The 20023-nt window shown below is 51.7% G+C and overlaps 1 protein-coding gene across 2 annotated transcripts in view; it reads left to right on the top strand.

The window, feature by feature from the left end:
* The first annotated feature begins 10836 nt into the window (after positions 1-10836).
* The window catches only part of ADAM33 (ADAM metallopeptidase domain 33), a 75758-nt gene continuing 66571 nt past the window's right edge, over positions 10837-20023 (top strand). For both annotated transcript variants that reach the window (XM_073343007.1, XM_073343006.1), the window contains exons 1-2: positions 10837-11028; positions 16131-16213. In XM_073343007.1, the coding sequence (XP_073199108.1) occupies positions 10908-11028; positions 16131-16213 (204 nt within the window). In that variant the 5' untranslated portion in view covers positions 10837-10907. The remainder of the gene's footprint in view (positions 11029-16130; positions 16214-20023) is intronic.

Raw genomic sequence — 20023 nt, 5'->3', positions numbered from 1 at the left:
ATGCTCAAATAAATTGGTTAGTCTCTAAGGTGCCACAAGTACTCCTTTTCTTTTTGTGGATACAGACTAACACGGCTGCTACTCTGAAACCTATGTTACTAGACTATATCCCTTCTGCCCACCTGACTAATTATTACTGCTTGGGATCCTCTGGGATGAAAGTTGCTGTTAATGACTTTCAAAGTGTCCATTTGGAGTCATGTAATCACCTCCAAATGCTGCAGAAGAGTCTACAAGTGATTGCTATAGCTTTTGCCTTATTTATTGGACCCATTCCTATGGTATAAATGTGGGTGACCTTTTCCCCCATGAAAACAAATATAGCTCTATGGAATCTTCTTGGTTTTATGTTCTCTCGCCAGAGATGCTAATAGCTTCATTGTTCGAGTTTTTTTTAAGTTTTCAGCTGATGAAAAGCATATGTCCACAGTAACCTTTAATAGTCTGTTAATGCCCAATGGTAAACTTTAGGAACCTTCCTGTTTTCAGTTAGTTCTTCTTGGTTTGATTATATTTAGATTTCTACATTATACCTGTCTAGCTGCCCAAGAAACTACAAGCGTCATAAGAATATAAGAATGGCCAAACTGGGTCAGACCAAAGGTCCATCCAGCCCAGTATCCTGTCTACTGACAGTGGCCAATGCCAGGTGCCCCAGAGGGAGTGAACCTAACGGGTTATGATCAAGGCTAGGGACACTATTCCTTACCCATCCTGGCTAATAGCCATTGATGGACCTATCCTCCATGAATTTATCCAGTTCCCTTTTAAACCCTGTTATAGTCCTAACCTTCTCAGCCTGCTCAGGCAAGGAGTTCCACACGTTGACTGTGCGCTGTGTGAAGAAGAACTTCCTTTTATTTGTTTTAAACCTGCTGCCCATTAATTTCATTTGGTGGCCCCTAGTTCTTATAATATGGGAACAAGTAAATAACTTTTCCTTATTTACTTTCTCCACACCACTCATTTTATATACCTCTATCATATCCCCCCTTAGTCTCCTGTTTTCCAAGCTGAAAAGTCCTAGCCTCTTTAATTTCTCCTCATCAATCAAATTTATTGCAAGTCAGAAGGACATTAGAGGCTGTCCATTAAACTGTTTGAGGCTTTCCTAGGTGCTACCACAATAGAAATAAGAAATAACAAGCAGCTAGCTACATGTTGCACCACCTGTAAAGAAATGGATGACTTAGACATGATCTCTTTCTGAAAGAAACACTCACAGTCTGGTTCTTAAATGATCATGGCTGACATTGCCACTTGGACTTCCAGAAGCTGCTGGAGCTGCAGGTTTGAAGCATTAGCAACAAACAGGCATAACCCCATAATTGGTGGTCTAATCTGGTGAACAACTGAAAAACAATTCTGCTGCTGGAACTACTTAATGTTCAAGGAGTCTACAATACAGTTTGTGTTGCATCTGGAATTTATGCTTGGTCCTTTTACAGCATCATTCATCAAGGAACTTGAGCCGCTTAACCATTGTTTAATATTTACAATACTGCAGGGAGAAAAAGGAATATTATCTCTCTCTTCCAGATGAAAAAATGAGATGTGGAGAGGGTAAAGGCATGATTTACAGAGGTTCTGAGAATTTCACCTGAAGTCAACATAAACTGCAAGTTCTCAGCACCTATGGAAATTGGGTCCGAGTGATTTGTAAGTCACACAGCAAGTTTGTAGTTAGAATATAGGTCTTTTGTCTCCCCAATCCTGTGGCTTTAACAACAAGACCATCCATCTTTCTTCGTGCTTCTTCATGGAGAGCAGTGGTGTATTCAACACATACTTCACTATTCTGTTCCATATTGTCACAAATAAGGTGGAACTCATGCTTGGTGCAGAGCATCTGAGTTTCGTAGTTCTTTACAATAGTCTTGTTCCAATTTTGTAAACACGTATAGGGAATTGGAACCCACAACTCCCAGCCTCCAAAACACATGCGTTTCCCGAGAATTTGTTTTAATTATGAGATTCATGTTCCTCTTTTTTTCTATCTTGTTTTATTTGCGTGGTAAATAATTACTCTTATTTTAATGATTTGTACAGCACCCTGATGGGAAAGGCTATCTAGTAGATAAAATAATTACTCAGTGAGGTAGAGGAGCAACTCCTTTGGTTTGAGCAGTAGGGGGAATTTAGAGTCGGGCCCAAATTGCAAAGTTCAGATCCAGACTTTCCAAACACTCCGATCTGTTTGAATTCAGGATTTTATTGGGCCCACCTCTCTTATGAACCTTCTTTCTGCTCTTTGTACTTTCTTCTGTGCTGCCCCCTACACCTGGAACTCCCTTCCTCCTCCCAATCCACCTGGCCTCTCTCCTCTCCGATCCTTGGAGCAGAGATAATATCTCCCCCATGCTTTGTACAGAACCAAGTACACTGAACAATCAATGAATACTAATGGACTGTCTTGTCCCCAGCTAAGGGGGAAAACGCTGAAGGGCCAGGAAACCCCATGAGTCCCACTGTGCAGTGTCCTTCAGATCATTTCCTCAGGGAAATTGTAATTGCCTGTGAAAACAGCAGGGGACATGATTTTCCTAACTCCCTGCCATGCGACATTATGAGAGGAATTCCTACAGATTTCTGGACATCTGTGGAAGGCAGAGGCATTTATGTGGAGGCCCAGAGACTGTGCACAATTTCTCCGATCTCTTATTTTGTCTGAGATGCTTTGCTGTCTGCTTTTTTGGGAAGATCATGAATAGTGTGGAGAAAGTGAATAAGGAAGTGTTATTTATCCCTTTCCATAACACAAGAACCAGGGGCCACCTGATGAAATTAATAGGCAGCAGTTTTAAAATAAATGAAAGGAAGTACTTCACACAACGCACGGTCAACCAGTGGGTTCAAAAAAGAATTAGATAAGTTCCTGGAGGATAGATCCGTCAATGGCTATTAGCCAAGATGGTCAGAGATACAACCCCATGCTTTGGGCGTCCCAAGCCTCTGAATGCCAGAAGCTGGGACTGGATGACAGGGGATGGATCACTTGATAATTGCCCTGTTCTGTTAATTCCTTCTAAAGCATTTGGCACTGGCCACTGTCTGAAGAAAGGATACTGGGCTAGATGAACCATTGGTCTGACCCAGTATGGCCGTTCTTATGTTTTGCCACAACTGCTACTACCAGTGTGCAGAGAGGGAATGTGTTTAAACATCACTGAGACCCTGGGTATCATAGTCACCTATCTCAGTTTGCTGGGCGGAAGCACTGTCTTGTGATTTAGAATCCTGTCACTAGAGTCTGAGAGAAGCCTCGAGCTTTTACTGTTATCACGTAGTGTATATTTGCTACCATATGCTTTGCTGAAGGGATAGTATGGGAACTGGCACCCTGCCATAGATACCTAGCAAACCCAATTCAAATTTGCTGTCTTATCCCCCTTTGGAGGATAAAGCATGTACAAGGCTGGAATAGAGGTGATAGGAAACTACACGTGGTGCATGTTGGGGAAATGATTGTTTGGGGGTGGGAAGCAGGTTTATAGGAAGGCACTTATGCTTGGAAGGGTGCCCTTTTCCTGTACCAAACAGCTTTCTTTTCCTTCATTTCCTCCATGTAGTCTCCAAGGCTGATCTTCTCCTAGTTACCACCACTTCTAGAAACACCATCACATGGGGGCTCTTAAGCCTGTGGTGTCAAATTCTGAGGTGCTTACTCAACTTTTGAAAGGCCTTTCTAAGGAAAAAACTCTTTTGAAGTCAGTGACAGTTTTGCCTGAGGAAGGGATTAGTGAAAACTGAGTAAAGAAGGACCTCAGGATTTGGCCCCTAGTCTATATACTCTTTGAGCCAGATTATCCCTTTACAGTAGTATATATTGCGAGTAACACACTGAAGCCAATGGAGTCGCACCAACGTAAGAATGGTATGAGTGAGAAGAGAATCGGGGCCTCTGAATCTGAATTAGACTGTAAAGTCGTTGGGATAGGGCCTGTCTCCTCTACAATGTGGAGCGCGTTATCCTCCCTCCAAGGTAATGCTGTTATAGTCTGTAGGAGCTTTAAGATTGTTGGTAGGAGTCAGTCTCTTCTGATGAATGGGCAATCTTAGGAGAGAATCTCTTTTGGGTTTTTTTTGTGTTCAAGCCATCTCACTACATGACTGAGAACTGTCAAAGAGGAAGGGGAGTGGTGCCTCCCGCATCTCAGATTCTAGGAAAACAGTAGAATTTTTAACCTCCCCAGATCCCAGGCCCTTTTAACCACGATCCCTTTTTTTCCAGCGGCTAATTGTCCTGCAGTCTGCTTTCCTACCGGTGTGTTCCCCCTGACACACCCCGTCAGCCACAATGCTGCATATATGCTCTTTAGAGACCTGTGCCTGGCGGGCATAGAGCAGAAGATCAGTGGATTAAATACTGGCCCCACTGAAGTCAACAGTAAAACGCGTACTGGGAAGGGGCTTTCCACACCAGCTAGTTGGAAAGTGCTGGCTGGAACTACTGTAGTGAAAGACGGAAGAGGACCAGGACGGAGGCAGCAGGCCCTGGATTTCAGGGAAGAAACGGTTGGGTCCAGTAAGGAGCTGAGGCCATGTGCTATTATACACACTGGAAAATCCTCATATAGAACTAATCATGCAATCACCTCTCCAGTTGTGGACTGCTACTTCCCCACATCCCGGACGGTAGGATAGGGACCCACAGAGTTGTAGGGAGTGCTCAGCGTGAGCATGCTGAACAGGTTCTGCTGAGCCGCTGTAAGTTGGAAAAGTGCAATTCCTTAATGCAACATTTGAGAATCAAGCTGGTTTCCTTTCTCCTCATACATCACCAGGTAAATGAAAAGGCTAAGTGAGGCCCTTGGGGAAAAGGAACAAATGCCACATGAGAAATGCTGGTCATATTGATTAGTATAGTTCTAGATACCACAGTGATGAGGGAAATGAAAGAACCAGTGTACAATCCTGTTGTGTTCATATCACGCTATAAGTGACACCTCTGCAACCCTATTACTTTCCACAGCTAGCACCGATGTAACTGCTTGGAACTTGATAGACTATGTTTTGATGATGCAAAAAAGGGAACAGAATCCAGCTCCTTCCTCTGTAGCTGTGTTGGCTCCTACAGGGCTATCGGGTCAAAAGCAGTAATGTTTTGTTGGAGTTCCCAAGGTTAGCAGATCTGGCCCTGAATACGCCCAGAGGACAGAGCTGTTCTATAAGACAGTGTCATTTCTATATTGCCATTTTTTGGACGGTCCCCTTGGGGATTTTTGTAGAAGAGTCAGCCTTGGGGTGTCTGGCCAGAGTTTCCATTCCAGTCCTACAGCAGGTCACTGTGGCTGCATTAGCATGGTGATGAAAGGTTTGATACATAACATCACTGAAAGTTTAGATTCTGGGGACTGTTTGTGGACAGACCCTCTATCTGCTGAGCTTGTGGATTTCCCCTGCCAGAAAATTCCCCTTGTTCCACCATGGCCAGTGACTTCTGCCTGCATATTCAGCCAAGGATTGTAGCAAGTGCCTGAGTAAACCCTACACCTAGTACCACATAAGAGCTTTTTCTCTTTATTCTTTGCAGAACCAGCTGCTAAAGGACCAAAGTGGTGCTGGAGATGTGCTGAGGGCCAAGGAAGTGGCAGCCTGTGTCAAAGTGGGGGTGTGAGGCGTATCTTTCTAATATCCCTGCCTAAAAATCGCCTCCTGCGTGATTACAAAGAGCAGCAGAGAAGTGGAGAGTGAGTGACATGGAGGACTTGGGAGGTTGTTAGGTCCATCACTGAGTCTGTTGTGGAGAAGCATTAGTGCCAAGGGAGTGCTTCCCCTTTCTGTGTGCAACATTTGTTGTTAATCCCTCTTTCCGCTGCCCATGTGCTACTGTTGGCTCATGCATGGATATGTGAATCTGCACCATAGCTGCCTGGCAGCGTGATCCTGCTGCAGAATGTACTCAGTGGCAGTAGTTTTTGTAGGTTTATATCAGTACTGATGTCACCCAGTGCTTAAAGCCAAGAGGTTAATGGGACATGGAGGTAGAGGGCTTGGTTCTCATTTATACAAAGGCCCTTTATGCTGCTCTGGCTTTTGTGGGCCTGGTGCAAAACATAGTTGTGGGCCCCCCTGGGAGCAATGGAGCATGGCGCAGGGAGATTGGTCCCCAGAGTGAGGGGCCGGCCAGGGTCCTGTCATGGATGGGGTGGCCCCGCTCTGCCCAGCCCAGTGCTAGGGCACTATTTACAAACTGGTCCGCCTGGCCCTGTGCTGCCAGCATGCCCCTTCCCCTCAGGGGTAGGCCCATGCTGTCCCCGCCCCCCACCACCGCCCAACACTGGAACACCCACCCCTCCCATTCCCTATGGCCAGAGGGCCCCCCCCCCCGACCTCCTCCACAAATGCACAGTACCCTGCACAACACCACCTCTGCTCACAGCCCTACCGCAACTGCCCAGCACCCTTCACAGAACCCCCACTTCCTAGTCCCCCAACACACACACAGATCTTCCCCACCCCCACACAGCCCAGCACCCCCCCGCCAGACTCTCCAGAGACCCACTTCCCCCAGGCCCTGCTTCCTGGCCGCACTCACCAGCCCTGCTAGGAAGCGACTATGTCTGCCGAGCTGAGCCACCAGTGCAGCCATGGCTGGTCCTGGAGCAGAGAATCACTCTGGCCCCTCAGGAGTGGCACAATCAGCCACTGGGCCTGCCCCAGCCAGGATCTCTCAGGACCCACTTGCCTGGAGGGGCCCAGCCAAGGCCCCCCCTCCAGCTGGCTGAGACTGGCCAGGCTTCTGCACCAGTTTCAGGCGGCTCAGCTACAGGGAAATAGGCAGGGCCTCGCAGGTGGTGGGAAGCAGAGACTGCCCGGAACCGGAGGTGCACTGGGGCCTGGCCAGGGGACAGAGAGAAGCCGGCAAGTAGGGCCAGGGGGTGGAAAGGAGCCCTCAGCTGGCTAGTGGGCAGGCTGAGAGGAGCAAGTGGGCAGGGAGGTGGGGGAGCCAGTAAGCTGGCAGGTTTTCAGGGCACAGTGCAAGCAGAGCAGGCCGGGGCCCCTTCTGAGCATGGGCCCGGCTCCGTGGTGCTCCTGGCACCATTGTAAACCCAGCACTGTAAAGGGGTCTCAAAGTAGGTGGAAATGGCCCCTGAGAATGCCCTTGGTATAGATGATTTCCCTGGCCTAACATATACCAGAGCCAGGCAGTGCCCTGCACAGCTCGAGATTCGACCCACGGCCTGGCCACGGCTGGCTCAGGCTGCGGGGCTAAAAATTGCTGTGTAAATGATAGGGCTCGAGCTGGAGCCCTAGCTCTGGGACCCTCCACCCTCACCAGGTCCCAAAAAATCTATGAAGATTTGTTTTTTTTTTTTTCAGCCTCTAACCTGAGCCCCGTGACTCCCGCGAGCCTGACTCAGCTGATCCGGGCCAGCCGTGGGTATTTTATCCCAGTGTAAACACAGCTAAAGCCATCTTTGCCCTTTACTGTCCCTGCCCCAAGTGCTGGAGCAGAGTAACTGAAAATTGGGCCTGTTAAGTTGCAGGAATGGTAGAGGCACTTAAGGAGGAAGCCAAGGAATGAGAGAGAACTGAAACTCATGTGGGTATTGCAGTGGTGTAGCCAGGTGTATCACCGTGGCTTGGCAGGCAATGTGCATGAACACACTTAGGAAACTTGCCGCTTCCCAAGTGGTTAATTCCGGGGTGCAGGCTGCTTCTGAGGCTTTGAGATCCTCTCCTAGAGGCTGCTGGAGACTGGAGTGGGAAGTCAGAGAGGTTTTGCAGCAGCGCAGCAAATGCCTGCAGTGAGTCTTGGGTCCCCTGCCCTCCACCTCTGGCCTGTGATCCTCATTTATCTAAACTCCACCTCATTAAGAGTCCCCAGAGCCATCCAGTCCCTTGGCTGAGTGGGAACCTCTTGAGTTTGTAAGGCCTAGCCTCCCCACACCAATCTTGACCACGGACTCTGCCGTTTCTTGTATGTGTGTTTGTGTATATATGCAACGACAGGAGGAGTGTGTGTGTGTGTGTATATAGACACACACACACACTCTCTCTCTCCCTCCTCTCCTCCTGTCATTGTTATATTGTGTGTTTCTCCAGTGGGTGGAATGGGAAAACCCTTCTCATCTGTTTGAAACAGTGACTTATTGCTGATTTATAGCAGCATTATATTGAATTTTCCATGCCTGTGTGCGGGAATTAATTATGTGAGATGGGAAGCTATTTTCCATCTTGTTCTGAGAAGACTCCCATGACGTTTACACAGGTTTATTACTTAGGGTAACTTTTAAGCCAATGAACTGGTGGGGGTGGGTGGTGAGTGTGTGTGTATTCACATCACTGCCCCATATTGGAGAGGATTTGAACTGCACAGCTTTGTTTTATGGTCCCTATACTGTAAAGTGCTAATGAAGATTTTCCTTTAGCTCAAGTGATAGGGGCTTGTGCTTTTTAGAGTAGCGGATTCTGAGTTCCATCCCTGACATGACTGTGACAGCTATGTGCTGCTAAGTGGCATCCCATTTATCAAATGAGATTCTCAAATAAATTGACTGTATCTTAATCCTCCAGAATTATTAGACCCAATTTATAGATGGGGAAATGGAAGCACAGAGATGAAGTGAATTTCCAAAGGTCACCTAGTGAGTAGCAGATTGAGGACTGGAACCCAGGAGTCCTGGCTCCCCATCCCCTCCTCCAACTTCTAGAGCATATTGTCTTTTGTGGAGGCAAGGGTGCTGGAACAATTTGTATAGTGGGGGTGCTGAGAGCCATTGAACCAAACCGTAAACGCTGTATATGATAGAAACCATTTCAAGCCAGAGAGGGAGGCAGCACCCCGAGTTCCAGCACGTGTGGAGGTAGTTACATTGATTCCCAGGAAGGAGGTCACTGTTGCTGACATATTGCTTGTGTATCCTCTCTCTGAATGTGATGGGGTACCTCAACATGTTTTTATTTGTAAAGGTTGGGAACACTGTAAAAATGAGGATTGGGTTTAACAGTTGATTTAAACTCTCCGCCTTCTGTCAAGAGGCCAGAGGATCCTCAGAGAGCAGGATGTGGTGGGGATTGGGGATGACCTTTTCTAGAGCAGGCCGTTGCTTCCCTTAGACTCTTCTTTACTCTGAGGGCTGGTTTGTGTACTGATTTATCTAAATCTATGCAGCCCTCTGCTACGGCACAGATTTAAACAAAAAATAACGTTCTGAAAGTGCCAGGGGATCTCTCTGTTTTTACATCTCGGCAATGTGTAGGGGACATTGCTCCGTCTTGCTCTGCTAACACCCAGCTGGGGCATTAAGTTCAAGAAAGGAGGGTGGGGGGGCCAGGAAGCTAAAGAAAAATATATTCCCTTCATCCTGAGAAAAGTCCTGACATCAGCTGACCCCCAGGGGAGGAATATCTGTGACCTTTCAAAAGCAGTCAAGTCATTTGTGGCGATGAACAAGACTCATGTGTATTTTTTTTGGCAGGCACATTTGGAAAGGAAAGCGAGAGGCACCCAGTTTGAATGGTTGCTGCAAGCCATCCATGCTTTTGTTCCACCCTGGAGAAGAGCTGTAAACTAGTCAAAGGCAGGAAAAGGAGTACTATGTATACAATGGGAACTGTGTGTGTAGAGCAGGGGTGGGCAAACTTTTTGGCTCGAGGGCCACATCTGGGTATGGAAATTGTATGGTGGGCCATGAATGCTCACAAATTTGGGGTTGGGGTGCGGGCTCTGGGGTGGGGCCAGAAATGAGGAGTTTAGGATGCAAGAGGGGGCTCTGGGTTGGGGCGGGGGGGGGAGGGCTCATTTGGGGTGTAGGAAGGTGCTCCTGGCTGGGAGGGCTCTGGGGTGGGGCCAGAAATGTGGAGTTCAGGGTATGGGGGCGCTGGGGCAGGGGCTTGGGGTGCGGGAGGGGGTCAGGGGTGCAGGCTCCGGGCGGCACTTGCCTCAAGCAGCTCCTGGAAGCAGCGGCACGTCCCCCCTCCGGCTCCTATGTGGAGGTAAGGTCAGGCGGTTTACGGGCTGCCCCATCTGAAGGTACCGCCCCTGCAGCTCCCATTAGCCGTAGTTCCTGGCCAACGGGAGCTGCAGGGGTGACGCTTGGGGCAGGAGCTGTGTGCTGATCCCCCTGGCTGCCCCTAAGCATAGGAGCCAGAGGGGGGACATGCTGCTGTTTCCGGGAGCCTCTGCACAAGCGCGGAGCGGCTTCCGACCCCACTCTCTGGCTGGAGTGTGGAAGCAGGGCGAGTCCCAGACCCCACTCCCCAGCAGGAGCTGGAAGGCCAGATTGGAGCACCTGGAGGCTCCTGTAGTTTGCCCACCCTGCTGCAGAGAGAAAATCTATAGCAATATATCTACACCTCTAAACCTATGCCGGCCTGAAACGGACCCCCACCTTTCGTGTGAAAAGTGAGCCTAAAGGGAGACCCTCTCGGCTCTCTCCTGGCCTAGCTTCAGAAGCTCCCCAGAGGAGACCAACCCTTTTATTTTTATTTCTTCCTTTTTTGGAGGTTGGAATTTGCAGCAAAAGAAAGTCACAGCTGTTGGCTTTGTGCCCCAGCCAAACACTATGGCACCTGGGCCATTTGGAGCAAGGCAAAAGTGCGGGGTCGGGGGGACAGTGTACCGTAGGTAGGGGGGGTGTGTGCGTGATGGGGCCTTTGTGTTCCTGGCCCGGCCTCGGGGCCTGGGCTTCTGAGCCTGCCTGTATCACAGAGACCCGGCCGCGTAGCTGCAGCCAAGGGGGGCGCTTAGCACAGCGTCTGGTTCTCATTACACAGCCGGGCCAAGCACTAGACCCGGACCGTGCCGCGGCCCCGCCGCCGCCTACAAGCCCCAGGCTGCAGCGGGGCGCCCGGGACCGGCCCCAGCTGCCGGCGAGGAGGTGGGGCACGGGGAGGCAGCGCTGCATAAGACCCGAGGCAGGGCAGCGGGCGCGCCGGGCAGAGGGCAGCGCGCCGCGGGGATGGAGGCGGGCGGCCCCCGCACGCCCTGCTGCCGGAGGACGCGCACGGGGCCCCTTGCGGAGCGTTTCTTCCTCCTGCTGCTCCTGCTCCCCGGCCCCGCGGCCGCCTCCGAGGCGCCAGGTAAGGGAGAGCGGGGCGGCCGCAGGGGCAGAGCCCCCAAGGGGTCCCTGGCCTGGGAGAGGGGCCCGGGCCACGCCGGGGGGGATGTTCCCATAGGGGCCCCCCGGGTGTGGCTGGCGGGGACGGGAGGAGAGTGCACATGGGGTGCAGCCCCCCCGGGTGTGGCTGGCGGGGAAGGGAGGGGGTGCAGCCCCCTGGGTGTGGCTGGGGGGGCCCCCCCGGGTCTGGCTGGCGGGGAAGGGAGGGGGGTGCAGCCCCCTGGGTGTGGCTGGGGGGGCTGCCCCCGGGCGAGGGGTGAGCCCCCCCCGGGTCTGGCTGGCGGGGAAGGGAGGGGGGTGCAGCCCCCTGGGTGTGGCTGGGGGGGCCCCCCCGGGTCTGGCTGGCGGGGAAGGGAGGGGGGTGCAGCCCCCTGGGTGTGGCTGGGGGGGCTGCCCCCGGGCGAGGGGTGAGCCCCCCCCGGGTGTGGCTGGCGGGGAAGGGAGGGGGGTGCAGCCCCCTGGGTGTGGCTGGGGGGGCTGCCCCCGGGCGAGGGGTGAGCCCCCCCCGGGTCTGGCTGGCGGGGAAGGGAGGGGGGTGCAGCCCCCTGGGTGTGGCTGGGGGGGCTGCCCCCGGGCGAGGGGTGAGCCCCCCCCCCGGGTCTGGCTGGCGGAGAAGGGAGGGGGGTGCAGCCCGCTGGGGGGGCTGCCCCCGGGCGAGGGGTGCAGCCCGCTGGGGGGGCTGCCGCCGGGCGAGGGGTGAGCCCCCCGGGTCTGGCTGGCGGGGAGGGGGATGCGCCCGGGTGCACATGGGCGAGCTTGGTAGGTTGACTGGAGCCGGCAGACAGCTGGGCAGGAGCGGGGACTGTGGCTGGCGATGTGACCGGAGCGCCGGTCCCCTGCAGTATCGTCCTCCTGGTAACCCAGCCGGGCTAGCGGCTGCCCCAGCAGAGCGGCTCCCGCTTTGCGGCCCCAGGCCAGGCGGGCTCCGCTCCATGCCTCTATATGGTCGTGCTGGGGGATCAGGAGGCGGCTTGCTGCTCGCAGCCAACTTCCCTCTGCCCTGGGCTGGGCTAGCGAGCCCTCACCCTGCAGACATCGGCTCCGGGGGACCATCCATCGGGGGCCCCTGTCGGACATCGCAGCCAGTGGCCCCTTGTGCCCCTGCGGGGTCCCCACCCCAGTGACCATCAGTAGCTTGCGGTGGAGGGGCTCACAGCCTTCGCTCAATCCACAGCTACCCCAGCCACCACTCCCAGGGGGCAGGAGCGAGGTTTCCTTGTGCACCCTCTTTAAGATGAAAACCAGCTTTTTGGAAGGACAGGAACGTTTTCTGGGAAAATTTTTGTTACCTTGAAAGTTTTCTGCTATTGACCAAACCAGAATGTTTGTCTCTATTTCTGGCATGGGGGGTGGGTTCCCTCCAGAAAAATGAAATTAGATTTTTCTGCTTGAAATGAAACAAAAACAATTTTGTATCCTTTGGATTTTTTGTTTTCTTTCTGAAAACACACCACATGGTTTTGAGCAGCTGCATGTGAAAAGGACCCTCAGAACTGGGTGCATGGCAGGATCCTGGCTTGGGAAAAACAACTGATCAAGTTTGGGGGCAGGCAGGAGCTGTGAAGGGGGAGCGGGAAGCTTACTTTGAGCGGGGCAGGGACTGCCTTTAAGTGTTTGAACAGCACCTCGCAGGGGGCCCTGTTCTGTGACTGGAGATTCTAGGCGCTCCCCCAATGCAAATAAATAATGACAGCTCTATCAAATGCAGGAAAGGTGCGCTCCTGGAGAGCATGTTTGCAGAAGAGGGTGGGGTGTGTATGTAATTCCCTGAAAAACAGGGAGATGGATAAAACGTCCCATTGTAGTTTATTTGATTTAGATTTTAACAAGGTCCCATGTCAGGGTCTAAGCCCCTCCCATTCACTGCAAGGACAGTTTTCAGCACAGCTAGGATCCTAGCATAATAAGGAACAGCCATTATGATATGACCACAGGCCCCCCAAGTAATCACTATAAACAACTCCCCGTGTCTCATCCTATCTCCAAACACCCCTGGAGAAAGGTGGGCTTTGCAGCATATCCAGCAAGGTTCGGACCCCTGCTCAGTTGGATGAATGGAAAGGCCCTGATCCTCAAAGGTAATCAATTTGAAATCAATCAAATATCCTTGAGGATCTGGGCCTCAGAGCCTTTCTGTAGGTTCCTGGAAGCTTCCCTAAGCAGCTGGAGGTTTCAAACCTGGGTATTGAACTTGTTCGTTCTTTACATTGTTGTTTGGCCTTTTCAGTGTAATGATTATTTCTGCCTCCATCAAAAATCTGAAGCCACAGATTGCCCCCAGTTGTGACAGGAATCCAGACCTTCTGAGCAAGGGCAGGAGCAGTATAGAAACAGTTAGTTCTGCTTTTCCCCTTCCTTCCCTTTTTGGGTATCCTGTAATGAGACCTTAGAAAACCACAAAGGGAAATGATTCCTAGGGGTTGGGATGCTGGCCTGTAGTTCTAATTCGAGCTCTGCCAGCATCTCCTTTTGTAATTTGAGGGTAAATCACTTCACCGCTCTGTACCTCAGTTTCTCTGCCTGGGAAATAGTCATTTACCTCCAGAGGCTTGAGGCTTAATTAGTGTTTGTAAAAATGCTGAGATTCTCCCACGAAAGCTGCTCATAAATTTGCCGCCTTATTTTAACTCTTCATGCAATCTATTAAGCTGCCGTTTGAGAAAACAAAAAAATCTCAGACCCACCCAGTGTCATATTCATGTTACAGAACAAGACTTCAGGGCTCTTCAGTCTAGGTCCTGGCTTACACTTAAAAGTTCATTCAACATAGGTATGGCGTTTGGGGGTGTGAAAAATTCATACCCTGAGTGCCGTAGCCATTCTGATCTAAACCCAGTGTAGGCGTGGCTAGGTTGATGGAATAATGCATCCATCAACCTAGCTACCACTGCTCGGGGTGGTGGTGGAGTGGATTACCTACAGCGACAGGAAAAACCCCTTCTGTCGCTGTAGGAAGCGACTACACTATGGCACGATGGTGGCATAGGTAGGGCATCATAGCTGTGCCATTGTAACGCCTGTAGTGTAGTCCCTTCCTACAGCAACAGAGACAATGATCGAGCAAGATCCGTTGGTCTGGCTTCAGCTTCCAGCCAATTCAGACTAGAAATAAGGTGCAGATTTTTAACAGTGTGGATAACTAACCCTCAGAACAATTTACCAAGGGTTCGGGGTGGATTCTCCACCGCTGGCAATCAAGACTGGATGTTTCGCTAAAAGATCTGCTCTAGTTCAAACAGGAGTTCACTCAGGGAAGTTCTGTGGTCTGTATGATGGGGGAGGGCGGGCAAGATGGCCTAATAAACTGTGAGTCTGTGCAACATTGACACAGCTACGCTTTTGATGATCTTGTTATTGTAGCCTTGGTTTTAATGTGTATGTAATTTCTGACCAAATCTTTAGCTGGTTTTAGCCCAAACCCTGGTTTTCAAATACTCCACCCTTCACATCTCTCCCAGCCCAGTCTGCTTTCAGATATTCGCACTGAGGAACTGAAACAAGTAGGTGGCACCCTGAAGTAAGGAGCCCTGCTGTTCGGATCCTAAACCCTCCCATTTGGGCTGTGACTAAATCCAATCTTTGACTGAAAGTGTGTTCATTTGTACAGTGTGCCCGTCACTTCAGGTTTTGCAAGATCTTGTGCTGTTCTGCAAGTTTCACGTGTTTCTTCAGCAACAACAGATTTGTTTGTGTTTAAAATTGAGTCATCAGTCACTATTCTGCAGTCAAATGCAGTGGAATTTTTATGAAAGCTTGGGGCACTTGCATGTCTCTAATCGGGTAGGGGGGCTACACGCATTGCCTTGTCTTGGGGAGTTGGGATGGGTCAGAGGAAGTGGTGATGGGTTGCAGGTCCTTTCACTGCTAGGCTGCAGGCTCTAATACAGGTTGGAAATCAGTGAAAGTTGTTACTTTTGGCTGTTTGGTGACCGGTGTGAAATGAAGTGGAGAGACTCATTCCAAGGGCCAAATTCCTTGCTGGAGTATAGAAGCCAAGGATTGCACTGGGTCATGGTGAATGCTCTCGCCTCTGGATGTGGCCCCAGGATAGCAAACTGATGCAGCGGGGTCAGCGTGCGTTCCCTGCTGCTGCCAGTGCTGTGCCTGCTGGGTGATTTCACTAGAGCGTTGTGGTCTCCAGGGGCAGTCTGGCATCTTTCACCAGCAATACGTTTGTGTTCAGGATGCAGGCTTTGTGCTGGCACTAGGTACAAGCTGTGAGTTTGGATCCGGCACAGAGCTCCACCAGATTATTATAATGTACTGATTGTTACATTCAGGTAGCACTTCTTGGGGGGTGGGAGGGTGCTCTGCCTGAGAGGAAGGATGGGCCAGTGGCTAGAATGATAGCTTGGGAATTGGAGGACCTGCGTTCAATCCCCTTTTTCACGATATTTTTCCCATGTGACCTCAGGCAAGTCACTTTAGTCTCTATGTGCCTCAGTTCCTGTAATCTATAGAATAGCACTTTCCTATTTCACAGGGGGAATAAATACACACATTTGTGGGTCCCAAGGCCAGAAGGGACCACTGTGATTATTTAATGTGACCTCCCGAATAATACCCGCTAGAGACCCTTACCGAAGTAATTCCTGTTTGAAGCAGAGCAGATCTTTTAGAAAAACACCCAGCCTTGATTTTAAAATTGCCAGGGATGGAGAAACCACCAGGACCCATTAAATATTGTGAGACATTCCGACATTAGGGCCTGTGTTATCACTAGGGTGACCAGATGTCCTGATTTTATATGGACAGTCCCGATATTTGGGGCTTTTTCTTATATAGGCTCCAATTACCCCCCCCCCCCCCAATCCCGATTTTTCACACTTGCTGTCTGGTCACCCTAGTTGTCATATAAGAGCCTGAAATAGATGAGAGAGTTCTCAAAGGGCTTTGCCAGGCTGGATTCCTCAGTCACATTCTGCCAGTGCAGTTGGAGGGGAGTCCTACCGTCAGCACATGAATGAGAAATGTTCCTCTCTCTTGATTTTGTTCTCTTGCGGGGAGGGGAGAACCCCTGCCTGTGTTCTCTGCACCTGTTCACCGTGACGCTTTCGCTTGCAGGGCTGCCACCGCACGGAGAACTGGTCACCCCTCACTGGCTTCTGAGAGGACGCAGCAGGCGAGCAGTCAGCGTGGCCGAAAAGGTGGGTGAGATTCAAAGCGTGCGTGTTTCTTGGTTCCCCCTCCACCCTGAGTGTCCTGGGACATGAAGGGTTAAGCCAGGGCTTGAGCAACATGCTCTTGTATTGTGAGTGGGCAGCTCTCCTTCCCCAGTGTCCATGTGTGGGGCTAAGAAGTCAATATCTGCACAATCTGAGCTGTGAGATATATTTTTTTGAAGAGATCTTTTGGCCCTGTAGGTTGCTGAAATAACCTTCTTCCCACGGTGCAGTGTAAGGCTGTCCTCCTGCCCCTACAGATCAGCAGCCCCAGCGCCTCGGCTGCTGCTCAGAGCTTTGGCCAAGGCCAGTTTTTATTTAGGATGTGAATTTCCTGCTGGCGGTAGGTACCAGCTATGAGTTTGGATCTGGAATAGAGCTCCACCAGATTATTGGGTCAGTTTTCACAGCTGCTGTTCAGCCAGGAAACTGACGAGATTTCTGTATAGTTCACGCTGCTGCTGCTCCTTGCGGAAAAGGGCTACTCTGAGGAGACGGACACCTCAAACACGAGAGGCTGGGTAAGGGGCAGAGTAGCAGACTCCTGGCTGTCTGTGGATTTTGCAGTGGCAGGGGGAAAAGACTTCTATCCTGTTCCAGCAGGCAAGTGGTAATGAAGATCTGGCTCTCATGCAGTTGTCTCTCTGGTGGGAAAACCCCTAGAAAGCATCAGTTGTCTCAGCAAGATTGCTTCTGTTGTGTTACTAGAACCTTTGTGGCTAAGCTGCCCGCTGCTCCTGCCATAAAAGGAGCAGTTGTGAGGAGGAGGCCTTGGGTTTCAGACGGATGTGCACGTAGCCTGGAGGGGCTGGGTGAGGCCGCAATTGTGTAAATAGCCTCCTTAATGTAGGGCCTTTCATCCCGAAGGATCCCAAAGCGCTAGAGACCCTGCGTGCGGGGATCAGTAGCATGCAGCTGTTGGGTGAGTGGCACATGGGATCTGTTCTGTAGTGGCTACGTGGTGGTCTGTAGGTGGGAAGGGGGAGGTGACATCTTTGAATGCAACCCCAGGCGGACTCAGGAGGATGGAATGTAACTTTTGATTGGAGTTCGGCCGGGACACACGGGGAGACCCTTAAAGACCACGATGGTTCAGGTGACCTTGGAGAGGTGGACACAGTGCCGAGCAGTGCCTGGGGCAGCCCCAGCTGGCTGGCACGTGCTGCTTGCGTGGCAGGTGCAGCCTTCATTTGCAAGGCTGCCTTTGCAGTCACCAATTCTTTCCTTTATTAAAAAAAACGTGTTTTGTGTGATGTTGCTCTGTGACCTTCCCTGGTCCTGTCAGGGCATGGATCCTGGATCTTGGGTGCTGCCACTCTTCTCAAACAACTGGCCTCTCAGCTGCTTGGTATACTCTTGTGCTCACCATCTTGGTTTCTCCCCTCCCCCGCCCCCCCCCCCCCCCGGCTCCCTGGTACAGGGGTCAATTGTCTCATGTTCCCTCCACGTGCCTCAGTTTCCCCCCCTGTAAAATGGGGGCAATGTTACTGACTCACCTCCCTGGCGAGGCTGTGAGGCCTGATTGATGTCTCGTAAAGCACTCTGAGGCTTTGGGGTGATAGCACCCGGCTGGAACACTGAGCTTGTTAGTGGCTATTGAATTCCATGGTGAGACGCCTTCATCCAGCAGCTGCGTTTCATGACCGGCTCCTCGCCCTGCCTATAGCAAGGGGGATCAGCACCAGGCGCCCTCCCACCTTAGCCCACAGGGTTGCTATGGCTCCTGTGGTCCATTCCTAGGAAGGGATCGCTCCATTCCCAGTGAGTTACAGCAGCGAGGGGGAGAGGGCCCAGGTCTATATATAGGCCAGAGGGCAGTCAAGGCGGGGAATGCGGGATAGCCGGGAAGTTTATTTATGTTGCTACTTACATTCCTCTGCCCGGAATTCACTCACAAGATGCTGGGAGAGACCGAATCTGAATCGGGGGGGTACAGGCGCAGGCTGGGGCCCTGGCTTTGCACAGGGCATCAGCGGCAATGTTAAAACATCACTTACCAGCGGGATTACAAGGAGGGAGGGGCGAGACCCCCGTTCATTTCCTGGCATCTGTTCTGCCTCAAGTGACTCCAGGCAGCTCAAGACAAGAAGGCGGCTGTCCTGGCGGGGAGGGACAGGAAGGGTGTGTGGAGGCAGGGGGGTGGATTGTGGGAACCAGACTGGGGGTGGGGGTGGGGGACGGCAGATCTGCATTCTTGGCGATCTCAGGGGATCAGAATTTCCAGGCGCTAGATCTGAAGTGGACTTTAGTACTGTGCCCATCACCGTGGGATCTTGGTGGTGAATGGCAGTTGTTTCGAGGCAACCCCCTGCTTACACCAAGGACAGGGCTCTGCATATGCTGTCCTATCCCCCACCCCCCCTCCCCACCCCGCCAATCAAACAGCCTGCTTAGACTCAATGAGGCCACGTGAATGGTCAGAACCCACCTGTTTTATGAAGGACCCCTTTGGAGCCGGCATGGCCCCACCCCGCAGGCTGGCACTGTGAGCGACTGCTCGGGCAGTCAGTGCCAGCCTGCCTCCATTCGGCAGCCAGGAGAGTATAGGCCCAGTTGCCTGGGTGAGCTGCGGGGTACCCACTGTGTTGCACAGCACCCGCTAGCTCTGAGCACCCCAGTTCTTGGCCCTATGCTATTTAACACCGGTATTGATGACCTGGAAGGAGAGAGAGACCCATCACTGATCAGGTTTGCCGAGGAGATGCAGACTGCAGGAGTGGTGGTGAATAATGAAGAGGACAGGCCACTGCTGCCAAGCAATGCAGATTGTGCCGTAAGCAGGGTGCCAGCAAGCACTGTGCTAAACGTACACATCTGGGAACCCAGAATGCAGGTTATCCCTACAGGATGGGAGACTCCGTCGTAGACAGCAAGGATTGAGAGAAAGACTTGGGGTCGCTGCAGGTAATCGCCTCCACGTGAGCTCTCCGCACAGTGCTGCGGCCAAAAGGGCTAACGTCATCCTTGGGTGTGTAAACAGGGCCACATCCCAGAGGAGTAGGGAAGTGATCTTGCCTCTACGAGCTGTATTGACAAGACTGCCACGGGGATGTTGGGTCCTGATCTGGTTCCCATGCATCAAGAAGGCTGTGGGAACACAGCAGAGAGTTCAAAGGAGGGCCATGAAAATGATGCAGGGGCCTGCAAACAAGCATGTGATGCGTAAGGGACTTGACCTATTCAGTTTCTCGAGGTGAAGGTGGACTTGGTCACTGCGTATAGGCCTGTGTGCATGGCAAAGATATCTGTTGCGGGGGCTGATCAAGGCATAACAAGATCCAATGGCTGGAAGTTGAGGACACCCAAATTTTAACCTTGAAATAAGATGTAGTTTCCTAGCAGCGAGGGTGATTAGACATTGGAACAGCTTCCCTGGCGGGTGGGGGACTCACCATGGCTTGGAGTCATTAAGATCGGTTTCTAGGGGCAACTCCACAGCCTGTGTGCATGCGGGAAGAGGGGTGTCGGACTGGATGGTCAGGGTGGTCCCGTCTGTCAATCTGTGAATCCCCCTGTTCGTCCCCTTCCTTCCTGGGCCATGGGGAGAACAGGTCACCTGCCTGTCCTCAACCTGCTCATCTTGACAATTGCAATTCTGCATTAACACTGTTAACCAAATCTCCATCTTCAGCTGGTCACCTGAAGGGGTCAGGAAGGAACAGTTCTTTCCCCCCCGATGCACAAATGATCCGATGTGTTGTCTCCCCCGTCATCCTATCCCCAGCCTCAGGGGCTTCTGAAGCATCCGAGATTAGCTCGGCTGGAGACAGGGCACCAGAACCGGTGGACCCACTG

The sequence above is a fragment of the Lepidochelys kempii genome, chromosome 4 (genome assembly GCF_965140265.1).
Source record: "Lepidochelys kempii isolate rLepKem1 chromosome 4, rLepKem1.hap2, whole genome shotgun sequence".
NCBI lineage: Eukaryota > Metazoa > Chordata > Testudines > Cheloniidae > Lepidochelys > Lepidochelys kempii.
The sequence above is the reverse complement of the archived record's forward strand: the minus strand, read 5'-3'. Positions and strand labels throughout refer to the sequence as shown.